Genomic DNA, 23871 nt, shown 5'->3' with positions numbered 1-23871 from the left:
GCCCCCCCGCCCCGCCGCCGCCGCCGCCGCCGCCGCCCGGCCCGGGAGTCGCCCACGCAACGGGGACGAAGGGTGCCCTCTCCCCCCCGGCGCCCCTTCAAGGGACGGGCAGCCGTGCGCGGGGGCGTGCGGAAGGAAGGCGAGGAGGGCGGCGGGCAGGGGGAAGCAAGCCTCGGCCTCCTGCCCAACCGTCGGCGTCGTCTCCTGCCTGCCCGGCCGCGAAAATCGGCTCCGCGGGCGTTAACCGGGCCGCCTGGGAAGCCACGCATCATTACCAGGCACGCTGCAATTCAGTACCGGCGTTATTTAAAAAAAAAAAAAACCCAAACCAAACAAAAAAAAAGAAAAAAAACCCTAAACACCGCACACAATTTGACCAAGGGAACGAGGAGCCTCTGGAAAGCCTCTGGCCTCAATGACCTGGGCTGCCGGAGCATGGCCACGTCTCTGGCGCCTCTGCCAGGAGGTGCTGAGGGGACAGAGCGGAAAGGCGGCGGGCAGGCAGGGAGCTTGCACAGCTGGCCTAGCTCACGCTCCTCGCCTGCCTGACCCTCTCAAATGCTGTTTCTTTCTTTTTTCTTTCTTTCTTTCTTTTTTTTTTTTCCAGTGGAGGTAATGTGTGAGATTGAGTTTCCATGCTATACTCCCCTCCGAACAGCCCCACTAGTGCTTTGCAGCATAGGGAAAACAAAAGACTGGGAAGCAGAGCGTGCACCAAATGCGCTCTCTTGGCAGGCCATAATGATGCATTTGCTTCCACTTGCAAAAGCTGTCTTGGCAACAGAACACAGGACTCAGCAGTTTTTACTTATTTCAGAATTTTAGGGAACATTAAGAACATTTTCACTCTTCTCATGTAGCTTGGCTAAAAATAACTTCCCAAAGAAAAAGAATGTTTACAGCATTTGGGTCAGTTAGAATGCATTTATCTGAAAACGTTATGCTGTGCTGAAAACTTTAAGCAAGTGCTTACACTTAAGTCTGTGAATAACTCCCTTGAAATCAACTGTGTCTAAATGCATATCTAATTTGTTGCAAAGCCATAGCCTTTCCGGGCTTGTTATTCCTCAAAGCTGTTCTGAGACACACTTATTTCTTTATATTAATACATTTAAAATATTAAAGCATTGAGATTGTGTTTTCAAAGCATTATTACTAATATTATTCCTGCATTGTTGCTTTACACTACCGAAAAGTGAGGATGCCTTAAGTGGAAAGTGAAAAGGAAGGAAGAGAAAAGAAAAAAGAGATGACCTGGATTTAGTGATAGCAGACAGGCTGACAGCATCTTTTTTCCTTGCTATTGAGAGAAGAACAGACAGCATGGGCAAGTCACCAAGTATCTGTCATAAACTGTAGCTATGTATTCACGTGTAGAAAAGGAGACTTAGGACAGGGAGAATGTATTTGCAGGACCAGGGCCGAAATAATCTGCACTACAGGAGTGAAATATACAGCATCATCTTGAACTCTGAGTCAATACTGCATTAAATGAATGAAGCAGTCCAAACCATAGAGCTATTAATTTAGTGGCAAATGCTGCCTCAAGCCTGAATTTATTAGAAGATGGGCTAAGGGAGCTGTTGTCTTCCTACCCCAGTAACCATCTATACCCATGCCTTGGTGTATGCTTATATGTTAGATGCCAGGGATACCTAGTTGGGCAGCCTTCCAAATCAGATACAAGTTTCATCTGCCGCTGTTGCCTGTAGGTTAGAACATGTCTGAGGCTGGGGAACAGCACCTGAGGGTGCTATTTTTGACTTTCCTAATTGCTTGCTTGGTGATCTTGGGCAACTCATTTCTTCTGTTCATATTAGGGGTTCCTTGACAGTATTACATCCCTCCACCCACTGAAATCACTTGATACCCACTGATGAAATACGTTATTTGACGTCCACACATTGTTATTCTGGGCTGCGTGCAAATTCAGAAAGACTTGGGTTTTGTGGCCTGACACAAAAAACTCAACCCTTATGATTTTTCAATCGTGAGAGCTAGCAATGGATTTTTTCTTGGAGCCTGAAACTCTGGAGCACAGTCGGGTGAAAGATAGGAACTTGACAGCAAATGCAGGGGTGGCAGAATCATGGAACGCAGCTGGCTCTGCAGCTGGTGTGGGAAAGCAGCACAGGAGGCTTCCCTTGCTTTGGCCAACCTATCAGGAACAAAGTGATTCAGTCTCCTGGTTTGCCTCCAATGCATTTAAATTTGTTAATTCTAAGATCCTGAGGTGTGAGTTTTTCACTTGTTTCTTATGCAGTGAGGGTATATAATCATTAGGAATTGGGGGAAAAAAAAAAAAAAAAACCAAAGGTGTTTCACATTTCATACTGCAGCAATACTTACATGATTACTACATATTCTCATTTTTGGCCTGGACTTCCCACTTCATTTCTTATGAACTATTCAGTTCTCTTTCTACAGTTTTCACATTGTCTCAATTGTAAGGGATAGGAACAGAAACTGTAGAGCAAATCCTGAATAACAGGTTGACCAACGTCAACTAAGCCTGATAATGGTGTAAGTTCCTTTTCCAAAGGATCATTAAAGTTCCCTCAGGGTCTAAAATTTAATCGTAGGTGCATTTGTACGACTCAGATAATGAAAATGGGAAAGGTTTCCAAAAAGCAGCTACTTGCCTAGCTGCCAGACATTCAGGTAAAATTATCTACTTGCCAAGTCTAATTCTCTCATTTTTTCTGCAAGTTATTGATGCATTTTTCATGCCAAATCATTTCATAAAGATGAAAAAATATTTTTTCTTTGTAACGTGAATTAGTTTCCTTTCTATTTTTAACCCTAGATTACATGGATGTAGGTGTTTGTATGTTGCTGTAAGCTTTGTGCTTACCCTTGTGCTAACCAAAGGTGATGTATGAAATAGAGAATCAATGTTAGTATTTTTTCCTGAACTTACTTTCTCCCTCCACAGAACAGTTTCACTTTCATCTGCTTAGCTCAGGGTTGCTTTAAATTCTTAATTTTTCTACAGTTTTGATGTAGACGGTGAGATAATTTGTCGATTTCCCACTGTTCTACAAAGACTTGATACAAGCTGAGGATGTGAACTGGAAAACAGTAGCGGTCCTCAGCTGCGCAAATATTCACGTTGTAATGCATTGTGTTATATAAGCAGTAACGGCTAAGTAGGCTGCGTGAAGTGCACAGCTAACACCTCTGAGACGCAGATCTGACAGAAGGGCCCGACTCCAGGATAGTTACTGTCCTACAGATAAGGATGACTGCGGGTATACGCAAGCATCTCACGTCACCTTTTCATCGAACTGCCCAGGCAAACGGAAACAACCGCTGGCCGCCGCGGGATTTCGCTTTCCCCGTCAACTGCCGCAAGAAAAAGCCGCTGCTGCTACCGCTGAGGCGGCTGCTGCTGCGCTGCGGGGGCCCCGCCCGAGCCTGCGCCTGCGCGGAGCCGCGCGGGGGCAGCGCTGCGCCGCCGTTGCCGAGGTGACCGCCCGCCCCGCCCCCGCCCCGCCCCGCCCCGCCCCGCCCCGCGGCAGCCCAGCGCCCCTCCCTCCCTCCCTCCCTCCCTCCCGCAGCCGAGCGCGTCCGGACCTCCCGGCCTGCAGGTGGCGCTGCGGCGGCCGCGCCCGCAGCCCGGTGCCCGCAAGCCGCTTCCGGCTCGGGCGGCGCATGGCGCGGGACGGCGGGGCGGCGGGGCCGGCCGCCTCCCGGGAGCTGCTGGCCGTGGGGCGCCGAGGAGGTGAGCGGCCGCGGCGGGGCCGGCTGTGGGAGCGGGGCCGTCACGGGCGGCGGGAGGCGGGCCGCCCGCGGGCAGCGGCGGAGCTGGCGGGGGGCCGGGCCGGGCCTCTCGCCGCTGCGGGAGGCCCGCCCGGCTGCGGGGCTCTGCCCGCCCGCCCAGCCGGACCGGGGCGGCGGGGAAGAGCGGTCCGTGGCGTGCCCGGGGGGGTTCAGGATGTGGTGAGCCCCCGGGCTCGCCGGCCAGCGGGCAGCCGTCCTCTGCCGCAGGCCCGGGCGGCTTCTCAGGGCGCCTCGCTGCTGGCACCGCCTGTTTTTTGTCACATCGGCGGGCGTGTTTTGAAGAACGGACGTTTCCCTAGGCACCGCCGGTATAATGCGGAGTAAGCACAGAAAAAAACGGTAAGTTAGTAGCGACATAGTCATAGCGTCATTTCTACCGGGAGAGAAATATTAAGGGGAAGTGGAGCTTCATTTTAATTAGTGAGAAATGACTGGTGGTTCTCTTGGCAGTTGTAAGAATTAGCTTGTCTAGTTAATGCAAAAAATTTCAGTACGTCATTTGGATTTTATGAATCTTGAAAATATGTTTAGCATCTGTTTGTGGTCTGCTTTTATTCATCACTGCCAACGTCATATATGCGAAAGAAGGAATTTTAGTCAGTGTAAGTCACACACGTTAGCTGTTTCCACAGTACAATGAGGTGTTTTTCTATGTGGTAGACCAGGGGACGGCAAACTGACTTTACCTGGCTGCATGACTGTTCTGAGTTGAGTATTACAGGTAGTGTCTCTACCTGTTGGTATCTGTTGTGGAGTAGACCTTTGACAAAGACTTCAACAGTAGTTGATGTCTGTAAGAAGTGACCTGCTGGCCCAGATCAATGATCCATCTAGCCCAGTATTCTTTCACTGGACGATTGCAATAGGAAACGCTAATTATAGAGAGGTTGTTAGCTTAAGCATTTTGTGCTGCTTATTCTTCTTGTAATAGCCCAGTATCTGTAACTGTTGGAGTCAAAATGCTAAAGTGATTCCTGCTCTGTTGTTTTGGTATCTGATTATGGCTCTCTTGGCCATGAATTTGTCTAATTCTATTTTGAACCTGCTGATCTGTCTGCTTTCACAGCCTCCTGGGGTAGCAAGTTCTAGACGTTCACTACATAGAGATGTACTTTCATGACCCATCCCAAACAGAAATCAAGAAAGAAACGGTATTTGCAGGAAGGCAGACTGGAATTCTTGGAGATAAAGATGGTTGAATCCTGATCTGTCTTAAGTTTGCTGTAGAAAGGTGGAAAAGTAGCAGTAAGAAAAGAAGTTTACAGTCAACGTGTGAACATAGATTGGTTGACATAGGTAAACCTGTAAATACTTGTTTGTTTCCAGGACTGGAAGAAACATTGTTGATTCACTCAAAATTCAGCAACAAGAAGGCCACAACTTTACAGACAGTTCGGATGCCAAGGAGTAATGGTAAGTATAACTTTGCTACTGGAACACAGTCAAGTACTATTTAACGTATTTATTTAACATAACTTACTCAAGTTTCAGTGACTCTTCAGGTGTTTCCTCGTGTTTAAAAAGGGGGAAGCTCTTGTGTTTTGTTTCTATTGGTGTTAGGTCTTCTCTTGCAGTCGTATGATTAAAGTGTAGGAGGTGCAAATGCAACTTCTGCAAAAAATCTAGATTCTGCGATGCTAAGCTTTATGCTTCTAAGTTTTGGGGACTTCATTCTTACAGAAATATTCCCACTGTCTGCATATAGTGAATTAGCTGGGTTGTACCTTTAGTCTTCAATAGGTTGGCCGCTTTCAAATCAATATAGGATACACAGATGACTTTTGTAACTTCATTTTTAACAAATGTGCTGTCAGAAATTATTAAGACAGATTATATAACCTTTCGTTCATGATAAATTCATTTGAATGCATTAGTAAGGCGTTTTTTTAAAAAAAAAAAAAAAAAGCTGTGTTCCTTTTTTCTCAGTCAAATCTGCACATAGATAGCTAAAATTCTCTTCAATGTCACTCCATACATATGAGTGGTGTAGTGGTTATGTTTCTTTGAAAATTGTGTATACGTATTTCTTCAGGACTTGTTCCCTTCATGAAAACATACCAAAGCTTTTTAGTCACAGGTTGCTTTTTTCCAGTATATTCAGAGTTGTTGCTTTTTATTGATCTTCTAATCTATCTATTCTTCTAATCTATCTATTGGTCTTCTAATCTATCTTCAGAAGTAATTTGTCAGTATAGAATATTTGCTGCTATAAAAGCATTTTGTTTAAAATTTACATTGTTATTACTGGTTTTTTTTTTTTTTTTGACATTGAGCTGAGTTTTAAAAAGTAATAGAAGAATGAATTACTCTATCATACCAAGTTCTTCCTTGGATATAAGTCTTTAGGAAGAAGTCAGTAAGTAGGCTATACCTGTTAGACTTCTGCAGAGCTTGTTCAGGATAGTACAATTCTACTTAACAGGGAGAGAAAACTAGAGATTGGATCATCTGCTATGTGTAGGGGAAAGACTGTCTGGAGAAATTTTGGAAGGAGGCGAAGATACTCCCTTTCTCTGTGGAAGGGAAATGGGTGCAATTCTCTTAGTGACAGTGACCATCTTAAAATGGTTAGGAAGTCCCACCGAGTTGAGAGAGAGATTTCTGCAGAGGATAAGTGCTTTATGTTTTGACCTAGTGTTTTCCACTGTCTTAATTTCAGAGCCCCCTGTTGATACCGTATTGCTTTCTTTTGTGTGGCAGCATGACACCTATGACACTTGCGCTGTAGCCAGTTTTTCCATCTTCTTTCAGTCTATAGTTTAAGAACGGAGAAAGAAGGACATCTTATTTCCATTTGAGATAATGCTGATGTTGAAATTTCTCAAGAGCACTCTTGAGAAATACTATACTATACTATTTTTAAAACAAGGGGATTTGCGAGCAAGTTTTCTTTAAACTAGCCACATTTTAAGAATCCAAATTGAATTGTTAAGTGATTTCTTACTGAACCATGTGCTGACTAATAGACTCTAAATTGTTTTGCAGTTTACATCTTGGGAAATTGAATATTGTAATAAATTCCTTCTTTTTAAAAATCTTAAATATGGTAGACAATTGGAAATTGAAATGGAATCTGTTTTGACGTTCAGATTTTGGTAGTGTAACTGTATAAATTAACGTATCTGTGTATATATGTGTGTATATGTGTATATATATACACACATACATAAATGTGTAAATGTGTATATCACACACGCTTTTATGTTATAATTATTTATAAAAATTATTCCTGTTTTAGTTTTGGACAGAGTACAGAGCTTTCTACCACAGATGGCACATGCAAATGATGAGCTAAGAAGAAGAATGGTAACAGCACCAGCTCATCAGTTTGATATTGAAAATCTAGACAGTGCAACAGAAAAAGTTATAGAAATGGTAAGCATGTACTATATTTTTGATCTCATAAAGTAAATTGAGATAGGGTTAGAATAATTCTCTAGCCTTAGAATGAACTAGTTTGGTAGTTAAGGCTAAGTCTTTACCATTTTAGTCTGAAATCTGCAAATTGAAAGGCTAAGAGTAGTAACTTGCTTTCAGCTGTTCTTTGTAGGTATTTTTAGGTCTGGGTATAGGTCTTGGGTTAACAAAGTCATTAATGTCTTTAGGGCTTGTATTTGTCTATTTATTTATATTTGCATCAATATTCCCTTTCTCTTGTTAACTGGAATGCTGCAGCCGTGTGCTCACTTAAGAAAATTCCAAAATGAAACGGCTGTGATATGTGCATGTATCTAACCATATGGCTGGAAGATTGTCTGTCCCAGAAAAGTGCCTTCTGGTCTGCAGACTTGCAAGAAATAGGGCAGCCTGGGATTGGTCTGTGAGGTGTCCGAACAACTTACTGGCCACAGGTTGGATTCAGAGTTCTTATAGCATGCAAGTTGGATACAATCTACAAGTTTTCCAGCACCGGTATTGGTTGAAAGAATTCCAAATAAAGAGTGAAAAGACAAAGCAGAGCTTGACAATTGTTTGTTTTAATATGCTCAAGTGGAGTGAGTAACTTGGACAGAAAAGTTTTTTATTTGACAGCGCCTGACAGGTGTCTTGGCTTTATAATAACCAAATAAGCTAAGAGACCTGGTGCTTAATAGCATAATGCTATTTGCAGATCACTGAAGAAATTTACTAATATCTCAGTTCCTGTATGTTGCTTTGCAGCATGCGAGAAGTTTCTGAGGTGAGGATCATCAGTTTAAGACAAATGTTTTCAGAGAGAAAAGAATACCTCAAAAATCATGGTACTGCAAATGGAAGTATATGATCACTTTTGCTTTAAAAAATGTCATGGTGGTCTAGCTGACTTGCTGTTTTACAGTAGTTTTAGTACCATGACTCTTACTAGATTGTAAGATAGGAATTATATTAATAAATAACACATATGTTTGTATACATATTATGATCCTTTATGCATTAAAAGGTTTGGTTTGAATTCTTCATTGAAAATGACAGCTTTGATGCCTCCACTCATCAGTTGAAATATCTGATTTAGATTACCTGAGTTCAGCTATGTTCAGCTCTCTGCTAATGGTTACACTTTAACCTGCTTACTAATTAAGCTTTACTGCTTGCTTTAACCTGCTTACTAATTAAGCTTTACTGCTTGCTTTAACCTGCTTACTAATTAAGCTTTACTGCTTAATTATTAAGCTTTAACCTGCTTACTAATTAAGCTTTACTGCTTAATTATTAAGCTTTACTGCTTAATTATTAAGCTTTACTGCTTAATTATTAAGCTTTACTGCTTAATTATTAAGCTTTACTGCTTAATTATTAAGCTTTACTGCTTAATTATTAAGCTTTACTGCTTAATTATTAAGCTTTACTGCTTAATTATTAAGCTTTACTGCTTAATAATTACACTTTAAAAATATTAGAGATGTGTTCGTTATTTTTTTTGTTTATAATGCCAGAAGACCCTAAAAGTCTTTCTAGTTGTGCTTGTGGAGTTTTCTTATGGTGGTAGGGCAGTTTATCTGTTTGCTTTATGTTTTAATCAAATGATAGCTGCTATATCAAAATGTATAATATGTTAACTTAAGGTCTTTTTTATTTTTTTCTCCAGAACGTGGCTTTAGTTGAATTGAGTGGTTCTGATACGGACGAAGACATATCAATCTCAGAAGATGACTCAGAATCTGAAGATGACTGTACAACTGATGAAGTGACAATAGACAACATTAAGTTTCCTAAACAAAAGGGAGAAAAGGGCAAAATAGAAATTTTGGACAGCAAAGTGAATGAGTAAATCCTTTTGTGTTTTACTTTTTTTTTTTTTTTGAACAAATCATGCTTTGTGACTTTGAAGACTTGACCTTTAAACTACCTTGTTTCCCAGTGCGACATCCACCAGGATCATGGGAAACGCTGTAGTTTATATGGTTGAGAATGTGGTGTCCAAACACTTGGACGATTGTTTTCTTGTAGTTCTGAGGCAAACTACACCTCTGAAGAATTACTGTCTTATTCCTCAAATGACATGGAAGTGAGCTTCACCAGGAAGTCAGACTAAGAAAGCAGCTGGAAGTGAGGTACTTGAGCAGAAAAGTATGCTGCAGAGCTAGTTAAGAAGTAGAATCCTTGGCCTGTTGCCTTGTTGGAAAAGGTCTCTGGAGTGTGGTAGAAAGAGCGTTTGCCTAAAGGAGAGAGAGGAGATAACTAAGAGAAAAGCTTTGTTTTCTAAATTCAGTGTCCTCTGAAGTGAAATGTTATGTACATGTCTTCAATATTAAACATTATTTTAAAGTACATTTGAGGTATGTCTCCGTTGCAGTCATGATAGTAACTGCTGTACACTGAAGCAGTGACTGAGGTCATTTCAGGATAAGGTGACATGGGTGAGGGCAGCATTTTAACCAGCCATGACTCAAGAGAAAGTTCAGCGAACTCTCTTGGTTTTCTTGGCCTGCACTGAGCTTTGTATTGCTACGGGTAGATTGCTGCTATTCCCTAAACTAGCTTGTATCAGCAATAATGTTTGTGGCTGTAGTGTAGATACCCTCAGAGCTTAAAGGGTCAAGTCTATCTCTGTGGTGTTGCAATTGCTTTAAACCTCACTTCTCATCTCCCACTTTCCCTGCCATATACTTCCGTCCTCTCAATTTTGTTGATAATTGTCCTTTCCAGAAGAATAAAAAGACCTGTATTTAGATTAGCTTGGAACAGTTGTGGAATCATAGTCAGTGAGAGTATGTGTCATTCATGCTTACCTCAGATTGATAAAAAGCAATGATTTGGACTGTTGTATTTACCTTAGAGATCGTTTTGCATTTCAGAAGTATCTGTGATGCTCCTGGACATCATCATTTGTTTCTTAAAGGAACTTTGTATTTTCTACACCATTAAAATAAGAATTTCTATACTGTATTTGCTCAAATATTAAACTTCAAACATCATGACTTGAAACCTGCAATTAATTATACATTTTTTTTGACTCTCACTAAATCTTGAATTTTCTTTTAAGATCTGTTTATGGAATAATTGGGATAGGAAATAACAAGGATTCTGGTTGTCTTCCTTTCACAGTATGGATTCTTAAAACTGGGAGGAGGGCATGGTTTACTGTGATTATCTGATTAAATCATTGAATGTTTTGGAGGATGGCAAGGTTGGGAAGCAAGGGCTGGGACTTCTATTCTTGATGGCAGGCCGTAGATCAGGTTAAGCTTTGGGTGGAGCTGTACTCTTAAGAAGAGCAAGCAGTTTTAAGTAGGCTTAGTTTGTTAGATAGGGTCTTGATCTGTATGAAAAGCTTCTATTCAAATTGAAAAAACGTTTGAAGTCTAGTGTCTTAACTCAGTCATTTTTGATGACTCGGTGATTTCCCCAGAGATTAGAAAAAAATTGAAGTATGAAATATGAATAAATATTCTCTATAAAACAGTCATAACAGGCCACGTGCACAGACACAAAAAGTGATTTTAATCTGTTAATGTAACCACCTTTCAAATTGCAGGCAGATCACACATTCCATATCAACAAAAAGATAGAAAATATTTTAAGTAATTTTAGCTTGATATGCATAGTTTAACACCAATGTTGAACTCTGTATGTACTATACAAAGATCATAGTAAGTGCACTTTCTTGCGTTTATTTACTTCTTATGGCACGAAGGTTTTCTGTACTGCTGAAGAATCACCAGAGCAGAATGTTTAATTGCTACTGTAAAACTTGAACCAGTTTTTAGCAAAAACGGCGTAATATACATATTTTAGTTCAACTTTGAGAGAAGCCTTACGATTAAAGATTTAAAATGATCATGTAAATATTATGTTCACACAAATAAAAAAGTAGGCATGTGAGAACACATTCTTCAGTTGTGCTAATAACTGTTACTGTTGCTGGATAATTTAAGTAACTTCAGATTAACTGCCACATGCTTTCATCTTTCAGTGAGACTAAGATTTGGACCTGATTTATATAAATTTCTCCATGGATTGGGTGCATTTGTTCTGTTAGTTGTACCACTTTGGACAGCATATCCTGGGCATTGTATTAAGTGCTTCATGGAGTCCTTAAGACTAAAACTCGGGACAGTTTACTTTCCAAGTGAGACTGTTACTTTAATACTCCACAGTGATAGCCTTGGTTCTAAGATATTCATGAAGAGCTTCTTCACCTGTAAAAGCACAATATCAACCAATTAGAACAGCAGCTAAAATGAGAGAACGTTCTCAACCTTTAGCCATATTACAAAAATTCACAACACTAGCCAGTATTTTGAGTCCTTAAGGAATAATGACAAACTGATTAACTTACCCTCCTGCTGAGATTGACAGAACTGGTTTGACAAGGAGAGGCCAAAGCCAACAAATGTGGAAAGAAAACGGAGGTGGAATTTAAAAAGGGAGAGCTACCTGTGTACGATTGAACGGCAGCAATTTCCAGATGGCTGTTGTGGCTTATAGTGGAAGTTGAAGTTTGGTTTGTCTAGAGTATGTTAAGTCTCTAAGTATAGATTCTGTATGAAGATTATTACTTTTTTTCTATTTTTTCCCCTAATAATATTAATCACTTCAGTTTCAGGAAATGTTTGATACTTGTTAGAGATTCCAAAGGGAAAATCTGTTGTGTTACTGTGAAAAAACTTCTCTTTAACTTTTCTTTCCCATGGGGCTTGATCTGTACAGACTTGTAAAGCTTCTTTGACAGACTAGGTCTGTTTTTTTTTTTTTAAACTGCTTTCTGAAAGAAACAAGTTTTATGCAGCTTTGCTCTGGGCCCATTGGCAATTTTCTATCATGTTTTAAGGCACAATAAAGGAAAGACTTTTCCATGTTCTTACAAGCTTAGAGGAGAGACCTAAGTTAGTGCCCTTTCTGTGGGAAAGGAGAGGAGACTTTGGCCTGTACCTTTCATTGCTTGACGGCAGCTGGTAGCCTGTACACAGCTCTGGACAAGCTGTAATTTGATCACTTTGAAAGGAATTGGAAAGGAATATTCTGTGTGCCATCGAGGTATTTAGGAAACGTGCAGGAAAGGGTGAATTGGAGGTACTGAGGCAGGATTCCGTAAGGATGGGAGCAGAGAGGATCTAGCTCACTGCAACTGGAGGACTATAAGAGATGCAGGGCACATACCCATACCTCAGATTATACTAGTTGTGCTGTTCACAGGGAAGCTTTTTTTTTTTCATTGATTTGGACTGTCTGCTGAAAAACTTACCTAAATCTTTTCCAAAGCCAGATTGTTTAAATCCACCAAATGGTGCAGCTACATCAGTTTTGTTGTATGTGTTAATAAAAACTGTTCCAGCTTCTAGCTTTTCACTTATATAGAGAGCTTTGCTTATGTCTCTCGTGAAAACTCCTGAAGCTAAACCATATTCTGTGGAATTTGCCCGTCTTAGCACTCCATCGACATCCCTGTGGGGAGAAAGAATTGATATAATTGCCGGTAGGTAAAATAAACAAGTGTTAACAGCCTTCCGCTGTCAATTCCAATTTCATACATTTTCTCTGCAGTTAGCTTCTTTAAGGACACCATTTAATAATAAGTACTAATCTGTGTATCAATCCGTCAGATTTATGGAAATTCATACCATTACTTCAAACTTGTAAAGCTTGTAAGTCTGCATTTCAATGGTTAAGATTTGCACTGAGAAATATCAAAGGAAAAGTTGCATTATGCATACCAGTTGTGTGCAGCTGCAGCACAAGATGGGGAACAGAGCAATACAAAAATACTTGTAAAGCAGAGCTATGCAGCAGATTACGAATTAGTTTGCTAAAAACTGGCCCTGCTTTACAAGTTAGTGGAGAATAAATGCTGAAACTGAGACTTCTGTTGTGACACATCTTTTCAGGTCATGTCTAGAGTGCTATTTTCTATATGCATCTTATCTCCATATAGCTTGGAAATCCATAATAATTTAAAAAAATCAAAAAACTTAATATCGTCTCTTATCACTAATATAATTGCTTATCATACATGATGTGAAGGGTTGTCTATGTGGTCAGTCCTTAATTGGATTTTCAAACTGCAGAAAAATGAAGTTTGGTGGAAATATATGAAATGCATATATAAGTTTTTTATTTAATCTGTGTGTAAAATTCATTCCTATGATTTGTAATGGAAACTATACAAAACCTAAAGAGCAATTTCCATCTATAATAGGAATGTACCAGTGTTACATAACGTACAACAATGTTATGCAGTCCTTTGTGACAACGAGAAGGATAAGCAGTTCCATTGGAAAAATACATGTTACGTAATTTGATCAGGCTATTGCAATTATCATGTCACCTTCAGTAAATAAGACTCAATATTCGATGAAACGTTTTTAAGAGGTGGCATTTAGGGTTGCACAGTATCCCCTACTGCACTGCTATAGCATTAACTTTGTATTGACATGGAGAAGGAGACCCCCAAAAGTGTGTTTACTTAGAATTTTATCTGGAAGAGAAGGTAAGGATTCAGCCTAGTCTTACAAGGTTTAATAAAATCATACTACTGGACATTTTGATTATATTGTTTTTTACTTTTGGAGTGAAAATGAAGAAATAAAGTTTCTAATAGTAACCAGAAGAGAACATACCCATTTTTAAATTTAGAAATTACCATCACAGGACCAAAGGACTCCTCCTGGGCAATATACATATGATCTTCAACATCTGTGAATACTGTGGGTTCCATGAAGAAACCTAAACAAAGGATAGGGCATCATTTGAGCACGGACAAAATACTTCTCGGTTTGTATTGTCCAGACCATCTCTTTTCCATACTTTGAGGTGAGCCCAAGTCATAGGCATGTTGAGAGTTGAAAGAGAAATAGAGAAATATTAAGACTGATAGGAATGAAGCGTGAATGGAAATGCCTGTGTGTGAACACCAAAGAAACAGCAGAACAAGGGTTAAAAAAATGGCCTATACGGATCACAGCAATAGCGAGTGTTGTTCATAGCAAGACCTGAAGGCCAGCGCTCCACAGCCAGATGACTTCCCAGTGGAAGACCCTAGACTCAGGCAGGAAGGTTACAATGTGTCAACAGGACTGTATACAGCACTGTAGCCATAAAGATGTGTATGTTCCAAGCAAGGAAAAACACGATGGGCAGCAACTTTGCCTAAGATTTATGGAGACTGAAGTAAGGAAAAAAGGCCCCCCTGTGACAGATGTTGATTTCTATTAGGTGTAAAAGACCAATCCAAAAACTAGTTCATCGTTGCTAATGAAGAGCCCAGGAGTTACAGTGAGGACTTCACAGTTGGCATCCCTTGCTGTCCCTGTGTTGCACAAAAGTGATTCTACACCTACATCTGGATGTGTAAATGTATTTGAGTGTTAGTGGGTAAAATCAACATATTTTGAGATTTTTGCCTTCCCCTTCCATAAGATTTCTCATTAAATTTGATTTCCTATAGCTACAAATTTTCTCTTTCATTTTCTTTGAGGATGCAATCATTATGTTTTGAAACAGATGCAAATGTTTCTCCTTCATTACTGATACACGACAGATGTCCACAAGAAAATATTTGCTCTTATGCCTGCCCATCAAACATAGCATTCTTTATATAGCAAAAAAAGGCTTTTGACCGTAATTCCTGAGGCTGACTCTGCAAGCAAGGTACCTCAAAGAGCTTTAGTGTTTTGCTGATATAATTGGACACAACTATACTTAGGGCTCTTACTAGTTCAATGATGTAAAAAAAGATCTTAGTGCCCCACAAATAACAGGACTGGATTCTGAGTCAACTTCCTATGTTACGCTTCAGTTGTACAACTTCTCTTAACGTGGGAGTTCAAAGCCCTGTTCTCAAGTGTCATCCTGGGCTTACCTGGTACTGTTTCTACGATACTGCTACTCTTTGTTTAATGCAATAGAGACAATCACATTTTATTTAAAGTGTAAGAATTCCAAACACCTTTGGATAGTATTTTACCTGGTCTATTTACTTGTCTTCCTCCATATACTAGAGTGGCTCCTTCTTTTACCCCAGTTTCACAATATTGCAGCAGCTTTTCCAGATGTGCTTTGTGATTTTGTGGACCATGATCTGTAGATCTATCAAGTGGGTCACCAATTTTCATCTTTTTTATTTCTTCCACCTATGAGTTATCCAATTAAAATGAAGTTACATAATGTAGGAAATAAACAGTTGTTAAAGTGACCGGTGATTCTGGATGCCTCACTGTTTCTGCTATGAAGTTTGGCCCCAAGAAAGGACTGAATTCTTGGAAGGTGAAATGCTCACTGCCTTCTAAACTGATGCTTTGTAAAATGTCTTATGCTTGGTGCCCCCAACCCCTGGTTACTTCTGAAAGTTTTTTATGTTGTTTTCATGCATTCATTCTCTTCTGCTATTAAGACAGGCATGTAAAAGATCAATTTTTACTGGTGGTGAAAGAGTTATCACAATAATTTCCTTTTCTTGAGCTAGACAAATGAATTCTCCAATGGTACTACACAGAGACTACTGGATTTTTAGTAATGACCTTTGTATGATTCCAGCTATGCTTCCAATATTCCCCTTTTTAAACTTCAAGCAGTCTTCAATCACATTGATGTCAGTTGAGTGCTTTTTTTAATCTTGCTTTCCTAGTCAAATACGAAATACCACTGATAGTAAAATATCTACTATGTCACTTATCTGTGCATTTCTGATGAAAACATCTCCCTTCAGTGCCTCCCCTTCAAACCTGTAAGAGCTTCATGAGAAGCAGCATTGCCTATCACAAGCAGTAATGAGAAGTTAAACAACTAAAAATAACAAGAAATGTGTGTGTCTTTAAAACTAGCGGATCTTTGTGCCATAGCAAAGTATCTGCTTAAACATTAGTCCTTAAATATCTTACCACTTTTCTAACAAAGTCATCATGGATTGATTCTTCCACAAACAGCCTGCCAGCAGCAATGCAGTTTTCTCCTTTGTTGAAATATACCGCTCCCATACCCTGATCAGGGGAAAAAAAAACATATTAATATTCATATGCATCCTTTTGTTCATTCTCCCTTTTGTTCTGTTCCCTTGGGTTGCATTCTGTGTCTTTGACCCTCAAGTGTAATGCTTTACCTAAACAGACATCATCAGTGCAAGAAGCAAACTAGTCTTACAACTGGCAAATACTCTTCCATGGAGTCAAATGGCTCTGGATGAACCCGTTTGCACTGCTCTTTCCATTTCCACCAGCCTTCCACGGAAACACCTGCTGCCACCCCACAGAGAAGAGGGCTGACAGCAAGACCAATGAATATGAAACTGTGCTAATCCACTGAGCAATACAGCTTGTGTTGATAATTGCATGTAACTGGGTCAACTTTATCTCACTCTAATCTGCAGAGAAGCTCCTGTTTAAAGAATGTGGATTCAGACACTGTGCTGTTTGCTCCTTTGTATTCACCAAGAACTGATGCCTACCACTGTTTTTCCAGGGGAGTGGGAAGGTGGAGGAAGGAGGACAACTAAAACTTCTAAACGCTTGTTTTCTGGCTGCTGCAAAGGTCTAGGGTCCTGGCACTAGTAGGTATGAATTGGAATCGTGTGCTAGTGTCACAAGTGTAGCCAAAATGCATTGTTTCACAATCATTAAAAGCCATCAATGTTACTTATATCTCAGGCAAACCTCTGCCTCATGCTGCAGCTGAGAGCATTGGTGGGGCCAAGCAGTATGCTGATTACTGTGTGTCAGCTTTTATTATTTTCCACATATACTTCACTGTGCAGTCACACAAACTCCTGCGCTCCCAAAAGCGTGTCCAAAAGTGGGAAAAATGCATAATAGCTTCGTCCCGGTAACAGGACCTGCTTAAGCCAGTTTAAAGAACTCATGGAATTAGCACTATGGGTAAGTACGGTGTGGGAGACCAACTGTATTTGCTATCATTTTTATGAATCAGAACACCTAAACAGGAAATGAGCTCCTTAAATCTACTGAATTTCTTGTTTGCACAAATTATTTACAAATTTTAAACAAGTTACAGCTGATCAGGAAGGTGGAGGTTATGGTGACTGATAATGAATTACAAAGCAATATATGGCCGTATGGAGCCCAAGATATTTTGGCTCCCTTCAGGTGTTTATATTTGAAGCTTCTTTTTGAGTATCAAATTTTGATAGAAATTTCTTTTAATGTATAAACTTGGCTGATTGAAATATTTTCTACCTATATTTCCTTATTTGGTTGTATTTGTAAATGTGTATTTCTTGTAGTACAGATCCCTGGCTTTTTGGTGGAGCATTAAAGGCTTAGCTGTGCTGGCACAGAGAAACATCCTGTAGAAAAAGAGTCTATTTTCTAACAGATTGCATGAAATATGATGAAGGTCCCTGCTGCACTTCTGGGCAAGTCAATAAGAGTATTGCAATACCATGAGGATGTATCATGAATGCTTTGAATGTATTTTTCTTTGAAGTAACCTTACCATTTTTACGGCTCTGTCAAGTTCACAGTCATTGAATATGATCAATGGCGATTTACCACCAAGCTCAAGAGAAACTTTCTTCAGATTACTGGCTGCACTGGAAAAAATGTAAATAATTATGTAAAAACAAGCTTTAAAACAAGCCAAATCCATTATTTCCCTTTAATCAAATCCAGTGAACAGTATAAACCTCTCTCTGTTAGAAAACAGAGAGACTTAAGTAGAATTCTACATAAATGTAAACGACCACACATGCTTCTTTACTACTGCTACATGCAAGATATAGTTAATAAGACACTTTGGAACTAGACTCAGCAGTGTTTTATCTATGAATCTTATGCTAAGAATACCTCTGCATGATCTTTTTACCAGTTGGTGTTGAACCAGTGAATCCAAGTTTGCGAACGTCTGGGTGTTCAGACAAACGCTGTCCCCCTAAGCCACCTATTGGGATGAGGAAAACAGCTTAACTGGACAGTGCCTATGCAATTTTCACTACCCCAGCGGTGGCACTCTAACACAGAAACAGCTAACGATACACGAATCAAGTACAATATCACTTCCTTATTTACCTTTGCAGTTTTATTTATATCAGTATTAAAGTCTCATACTAGTTAACTTAAATCACATGAATGGCTCCAAATCTCCCCATCTCTCTGGGGACAGAGAGAACTTCCTCCCTAATAGTTTGCTGTAGGTGGAATAACCTAATTTGTGACAAAGCCTGACCAATACGGTCACTTTGTCACTTTCTTTCCTTAGGGGAAAGAGGAGAATAGTAACATGGTGTGGACCATAACTTATCTATACTGATCAATAAGCATCTTACCAGCTTGCTGTAAATTTCACAGTCACATTTAAATGCAGTAATACTTCCAAGTGACGACAAGAGTAGGAGAAAAGTGAAGTCTTACAATCAAGGGCAACATGTTCCTCTGTAAATAAATTCTTTTTCAGAGTGTTAACGCTATCTGTGTGAACTTGGAGAGGAGGTAGGTCAAGGGCTGTGATCGTTAGCTAGAGCCATGAGATATACAGATTTTCCCAGTTCTGTTCTGGGAATATGTGAAACTGCTGTATAGCGTACATGCCAGCCTACTAGGAACGAAGATAAAGCCATGCAGCATACATTTGTATGCTGATCTGCAAAGGCAAAATATTATTTCACCAGTTTTAGCACGACCTAGTTCCAGAAAAATGATTAGTTTATGTTTTTTTTACCTGAACCAGGCAGAATATTTATAACACCCTTAGGAAATCCAGCTTTAGCTGAGAGTTCTGCAAACTTTAAGGAAGTCAGTGGTGTGACCTAAGTGGAAACATTTAGATTAGGTCTTCTATTTTAGTTACATGTGTGATGATATCTTTTACATTCGGTACTTCTTAATTTTGATACAATATATATCTTCTTCTTCCTCACAATATTGACAAATTAAAAATGATGGCTTCTTGCAAAAAAGAATGTATTCTGTTCATATGCAGTGACAGAATTTTGAGTTTATGTTCATCTCCCTAATAATAGCACCACGCAACACAAACATAAAGGAAGAAAAAGAAGATGGAAATTAATTTTTGAAAGTGAGAGTACCATCAGCGCAGAAGTGAAGACAACTGGTACCTTGTATCATCATGACAATTTGTATTACTTTACATGCACTTTACGACATGACAGTTCAACTTATGCATGAAATCAACTAGAATGCCTGAATTGTTTTGCCTGAACAAATACTGAAGAACTGGAGCCGTTCCTCTGTGTTTTTACCTGAGCTGGTTTGAGAACCAACGTGTTGCCTGCAGCCAAGCATGCTGCGCTCTTCCATGCGAGCATCATTAGCGGGTAATTCCAGGGGATAACAATTGCACAGACACTGAAGGTGGGGAAAAATAGGGAAAGATTATATTTCAGATAGCACCTTTTGTATGGCTTTTCTATTGGTCAAGGCTGTCGATAGGATTTAAAAAAGCGATGCTTACCCTATTGGCTCTTTCTTTGTGAATGTTAGGTTATGGTTTGGCCGGGCCTGGTTAATTGGAATGGTAGCACCCTAAAAGAAAGAGGTGGGATCTTTATATAAATCTCAAACATGCCATTTAATCATTTTTGTTAAAAATACCATTGCCGTATAAGAATGTTGTGCAGAAGCAGTTGTGCATCAGACAGAGGGGCAGGGATGCTGCTACTGTGTAATTTCCTGCTATAGGTACTGCAGTCAACTCTTGATTATCAGTTGGATAAAATAAAAGCACAGATAACAAAAGTATGGAAGAACATAAAGTGAGGATATAATGAAGGAAAGAAAGCTGAATGATATTCTTGATTGTGGATCTTAAATATACTTGAGAAAACGCTATTGAACCTGAGCCATGTGCTGTTGCACCAAGCAAACTCACCAGCCTTGTTCAGGATGTAACACAGCTCATGGGTCTCTGCACTTAACAGTGCAGCTGAACCACCACAAGGACGTTCTGATCCATGAATAGTCAAAAGCTGACTAAAGATGCATATACATTGTGATACCTCAACTAATTAGATAGATCTTATTAGATATTTAGATAAATTAGATATTTATACTTAGACTCGAAATCCATATTCTCCAATTGGAAGCAGACTGTGCTTCTTTTGTCTTGTCAGGGAGACATACTTTAGGTAAAATTCTAATCTTGCTTTATTTTTTGATTCCTTGATTACCTTTGCTAACACTGCTTTTTGGGATTGTGTCAGCAAAGAATGTGCACAGAAGCACTGTCATTCACTTCTTCCTTTACATATTCACTTGCCTGAATTTTGTCACACCATCCAGCAAAGTATCTGAATGTTTGCACAGACATCCCTACATGGGTCTTCAGAGCTAATGTGTAGACAGCTCCTGAGTCGATAGATTCTATGGTTGCTAACTCTTCTTGATGTTCTTCCATCAGGTCTGCAAGTCTTTAACCAAAACATAACAAATACACATCAAAGAAGTGACATCTAACCATTGGCAGCCTAAAACGAGATTTGGTATGGCAAAGAACTGTAAATAAAATAACATTCCCACAGAATTTAAAAGTGCAGTGTTGGGACCACTGGTCATTACAATCCGTAAGAACTTGAGCAAACGCCTGTTAAACTCTGCAAATATTTTCACATTGACTGTAGTAGGAAAGGGATGAGGAAGTGATCTGTGAAAACTTCACTTGGATTTTTCTACTATGGTCTTGTAAATATAATAATCATTGGAATACTGTACTCACTTTTTCTCTTGTACTATGAGGAGCTTATTATAGAAAATTAGACCAATAAGTCAGAAAACAAATTCACAGTAACATTAACAATGCCAAGTAATCAAAAGTGCTGAGGAGTACTTACAGTCCTAGCTCAGATTTGGGAAAGCTAGCTTCATTATACTGCTTTGTACTGTCTGAACTTGGACAAATTATTTAGTGCTAGATGCTTCACGGGCACCTGGATATATAAAGATGCAGATCCTAAGGTGTAATGCAAACTGCATTTAATGTGTCTTGAACATTTGAAAATCTGGCCTGCGCTCTCTTTAGGCCTCAGTTATCCATCTGTTAGATCAGTGAAGCAAGACAGTGAGGTACAAGTAAGACTAGGAGGACAGCCACAAAACAAAAACTGTAAGTTAATAGTAGCCACAGAAATGTCTCAGACAGGCATCTATGCAGACAGATCACCTATATTTGTGAGGAGCTCTTGTAATTTTAGTGGGACCCCGTTCAGGAAGGAAAGGTCTGTTTGCATGAATCAATGTACACACCCAGGTCTTGGCTAGATCTCTCATATTACCGTGAAACAGACATATCAAGGTTTTTCTTAAGCTTCTATCTGTGGTTTTATACTCAGATGCATAATCAGTGTCCTCACGTGATTTTGAGAGGTTATCTGAGTGCCTTTTAGATCCTGTAAAAGAATATTTGAAGATGGACATGCAACCTGTTTTTTCCATTGAGCAAATTAGGTCCATTTAAAACATTTGTAGAAGGGTGGACAAATGCTCTTCAATACCTGTTTTCACTGTATCTTGGAGAGCCAGCTACAGTCCAGGGCATTAGCACTAGTGTGTAAAAGAATGGATATGCCAGGTCAGGGACAAAGGAGAACATCTCTTTAAATGCATGGCCAGTGTCTTCTGTTAACGATTCCTTAAGACACAGTAGCAGAGCTAGGGGCTGTAACAGCACAAACATTCTCTCCAGCGCAGCACGCGAGAACCCGATTTTGACTAGGGCCCAGAGGAAAAGGGGCTTCATTTTAAGGTGGACCAGAGGGCCTTAATTCTGACTTGGAACGGTTTGCAACATAAATACTCTGGCAGAGCTATCTTAGGGAGCTCTCTCCCTAAGCAGAGAAGAGTTTAATCCAGGTCATCAATGAGAATAATGTACGTAGTTTAGGGAAGTTGTATTTTCCATATGCCTAACCAACAGAGTTATGCTTGTAAAATCTTCCTAGTGTTAAACAGAGCAGCAGTTTTAAGACCTTAAAAGTATATCTTCAAGGCAGAGTAAACTTGGGCGCCTAAGTGCCCTACCTTCCTAATATGATTTAAACCCAAGTTTATACATGCCTTGAATCCAGGTACACTTGTGAAAGATTTAAGTGAAAGGCTGTATTTAATTTTAATGCGAGTTCTGACTTGCTTATTTTGTGTTGTGATAGCTATTCAATGTTCTTTTACAGGCCTGCAGCCCTTTTCCCAACCTTTTGTAGCTACAGACTTCTCGCTGACCATGAACTCCTGGAAGAATGGTGTCAAAGAGACTGCCAAAGTTTCAGTCAAATTTTAAGTGAAGCGATCACTGGCTAGGGAACCCAGGTCTCTATCTGACAGCGAGAGCTAATGAGATTCTGCCCGGCCATGAGAAAGATTCACGCCTCAGCTAAGACCTCAGGCCAGTGCACTGCAGTAAATTAGGAGATGAAAAGGTAGCTAGTCCACTAACTCTGAAAATGGCATTATGAATATCCATCATATTCAGATACAGTATGTTACAATTCTTCAGTGGAACAAAATAATTAGTTTTAAGGACACTAAGCAAACAGAACACCACCCTCTACATACCTGTACATGAGTCGCCCTCTTTCCCGTGCATTCATTTTTCCCCATTCACCATTCTCAAATGCCTCTTTTGCTGCTGCCACTGCTTTGTCAACATCAACCAAGGAAGCAGAAGATACACTGGCTATTACCTGTGACAATGTAGCAATGTGTTAGCTCAGACTGAGAGGCCGGGATGTGCGGAGTCACTCCTTCCTCCTAAACTTTTTGATGGAGCGTAAGAGAAAATACTTGATATCCTCACGCGCCATCAGTCGTTATGGGTGAGTTAGGTTCCAAAAAGTTCAGACGCAACTAATGGTGGCCGAGTTTGGAGGACAGTGCAGGGACTCTGATTCCTAGATCTTTTCCCTTTTTCTTCAACACTGAGGAACATCATCCCACTGGATTTCACCCTCTTTTCATATGTAAAATCAATGTAATATGACAAAAGTGGAAAGCCCTAATATGTGTTGTTATCATCTAATATCTAAACATGTTAAAATACCTCCTGCACGTTCTGTTTTTCTGGAATGGAGCCTCTGCTACCATGAACCACCATACGCACACAGTATTTTATAATGATTATATCCCATAATTATTACATTTTAAAGCATAACACAAATTTGTTATGATTTTTATTCTATTCCATAATGAGTTACAAGGAAAGTACTAGATTCCGGCTTCTAATCCCAGTAAAATTTGTTCCACTGATTTCAGTGGAATTTCATTAGTCCAGAATTACAACAGCTTATGCGGACATCAGGATCACTCGTCTTATTTATAATTCTTACTTAACAGCTGCTCAACCAAGGCTGAAGTGGAACTGTATCTATTTTCCTATCGAAAAGTCATTTCTCTTACTGGACTTTAAAAGGGACATTTTAAAGTCACATTTGCCCTAAGACATGACATTTGTAAAATAAAATAAAATAAAAATTGAAGTTGATGACTGACAGGAAATGTACACAATATACTTATAGAAATACTTAATATACATATAGAAATACTTCTTTAGCAATTAAACCTTAGCCTTTTTTGTTTGCGAAGCTAAACAAGTATGAAATCAAGGCAAAACAAACAGCTGGGTATGGAGATTGGCATACAATAGTTTAAGTGGAATTAGGTAATATTTACTGTGCAGCTTGACGGAAATGCAAAAACGGAAGAATGCACAAACTGA

General features: G+C 39.7%; 2 protein-coding genes across 2 annotated transcripts in view; one reads left to right on the top strand and one right to left on the bottom strand.

Annotated features, from left to right (window-relative positions):
* The first annotated feature begins 3578 nt into the window (after positions 1-3578).
* Positions 3579-9538, top strand: NOPCHAP1 (NOP protein chaperone 1). Its single transcript, XM_068944175.1, has 4 exons — positions 3579-3724; positions 5110-5196; positions 7022-7158; positions 8849-9538. The coding sequence occupies exons 1-4, from the start codon at positions 3655-3657 to the stop codon at positions 9029-9031; spliced, it is 477 nt and encodes a 158-aa protein (XP_068800276.1). The 5' UTR covers positions 3579-3654; the 3' UTR covers positions 9032-9538.
* Positions 9539-10681: 1143 nt separating this feature from the next.
* ALDH1L2 (aldehyde dehydrogenase 1 family member L2) overlaps positions 10682-23871 on the bottom strand; it is a 33018-nt gene continuing 19828 nt past the window's right edge. Inside the window, exons 12-23 of the mRNA XM_068944162.1 lie at positions 22713-22840; positions 20425-20575; positions 19621-19691; positions 19409-19514; positions 18868-18955; positions 17997-18090; positions 17647-17743; positions 16080-16178; positions 15167-15332; positions 13821-13926; positions 12449-12648; positions 10682-11402 (exon numbers count right to left, since the gene is read on the bottom strand). Coding sequence (XP_068800263.1) covers positions 11347-11402; positions 12449-12648; positions 13821-13926; positions 15167-15332; positions 16080-16178; positions 17647-17743; positions 17997-18090; positions 18868-18955; positions 19409-19514; positions 19621-19691; positions 20425-20575; positions 22713-22840 — 1362 coding nt within the window. The 3' untranslated portion in view covers positions 10682-11346. The remainder of the gene's footprint in view (positions 11403-12448; positions 12649-13820; positions 13927-15166; positions 15333-16079; positions 16179-17646; positions 17744-17996; positions 18091-18867; positions 18956-19408; positions 19515-19620; positions 19692-20424; positions 20576-22712; positions 22841-23871) is intronic.

This window comes from Struthio camelus, chromosome 1 (assembly GCF_040807025.1).
Source record: "Struthio camelus isolate bStrCam1 chromosome 1, bStrCam1.hap1, whole genome shotgun sequence".
In the NCBI taxonomy this organism is placed as follows: Eukaryota; Metazoa; Chordata; class Aves; order Struthioniformes; family Struthionidae; genus Struthio; species Struthio camelus.
This window is presented reverse-complemented; position numbering and strand designations above follow the sequence as displayed.

Coding starts and splice junctions, on each gene's coding strand:
- NOPCHAP1 (XM_068944175.1), top strand. CDS start 3,655: ATGGCGCGGGACGGCGGGGCGGCGGGGCCGGCCGCCTCCCGGGAGCTG. Junction 3,725..5,109: donor GGCCGTGGGGCGCCGAGGAG/GTGAGCGGCCGC, acceptor GTTTGTTTCCAG/GACTGGAAGAAACATTGTTG. Junction 5,197..7,021: donor TCGGATGCCAAGGAGTAATG/GTAAGTATAACT, acceptor TTCCTGTTTTAG/TTTTGGACAGAGTACAGAGC.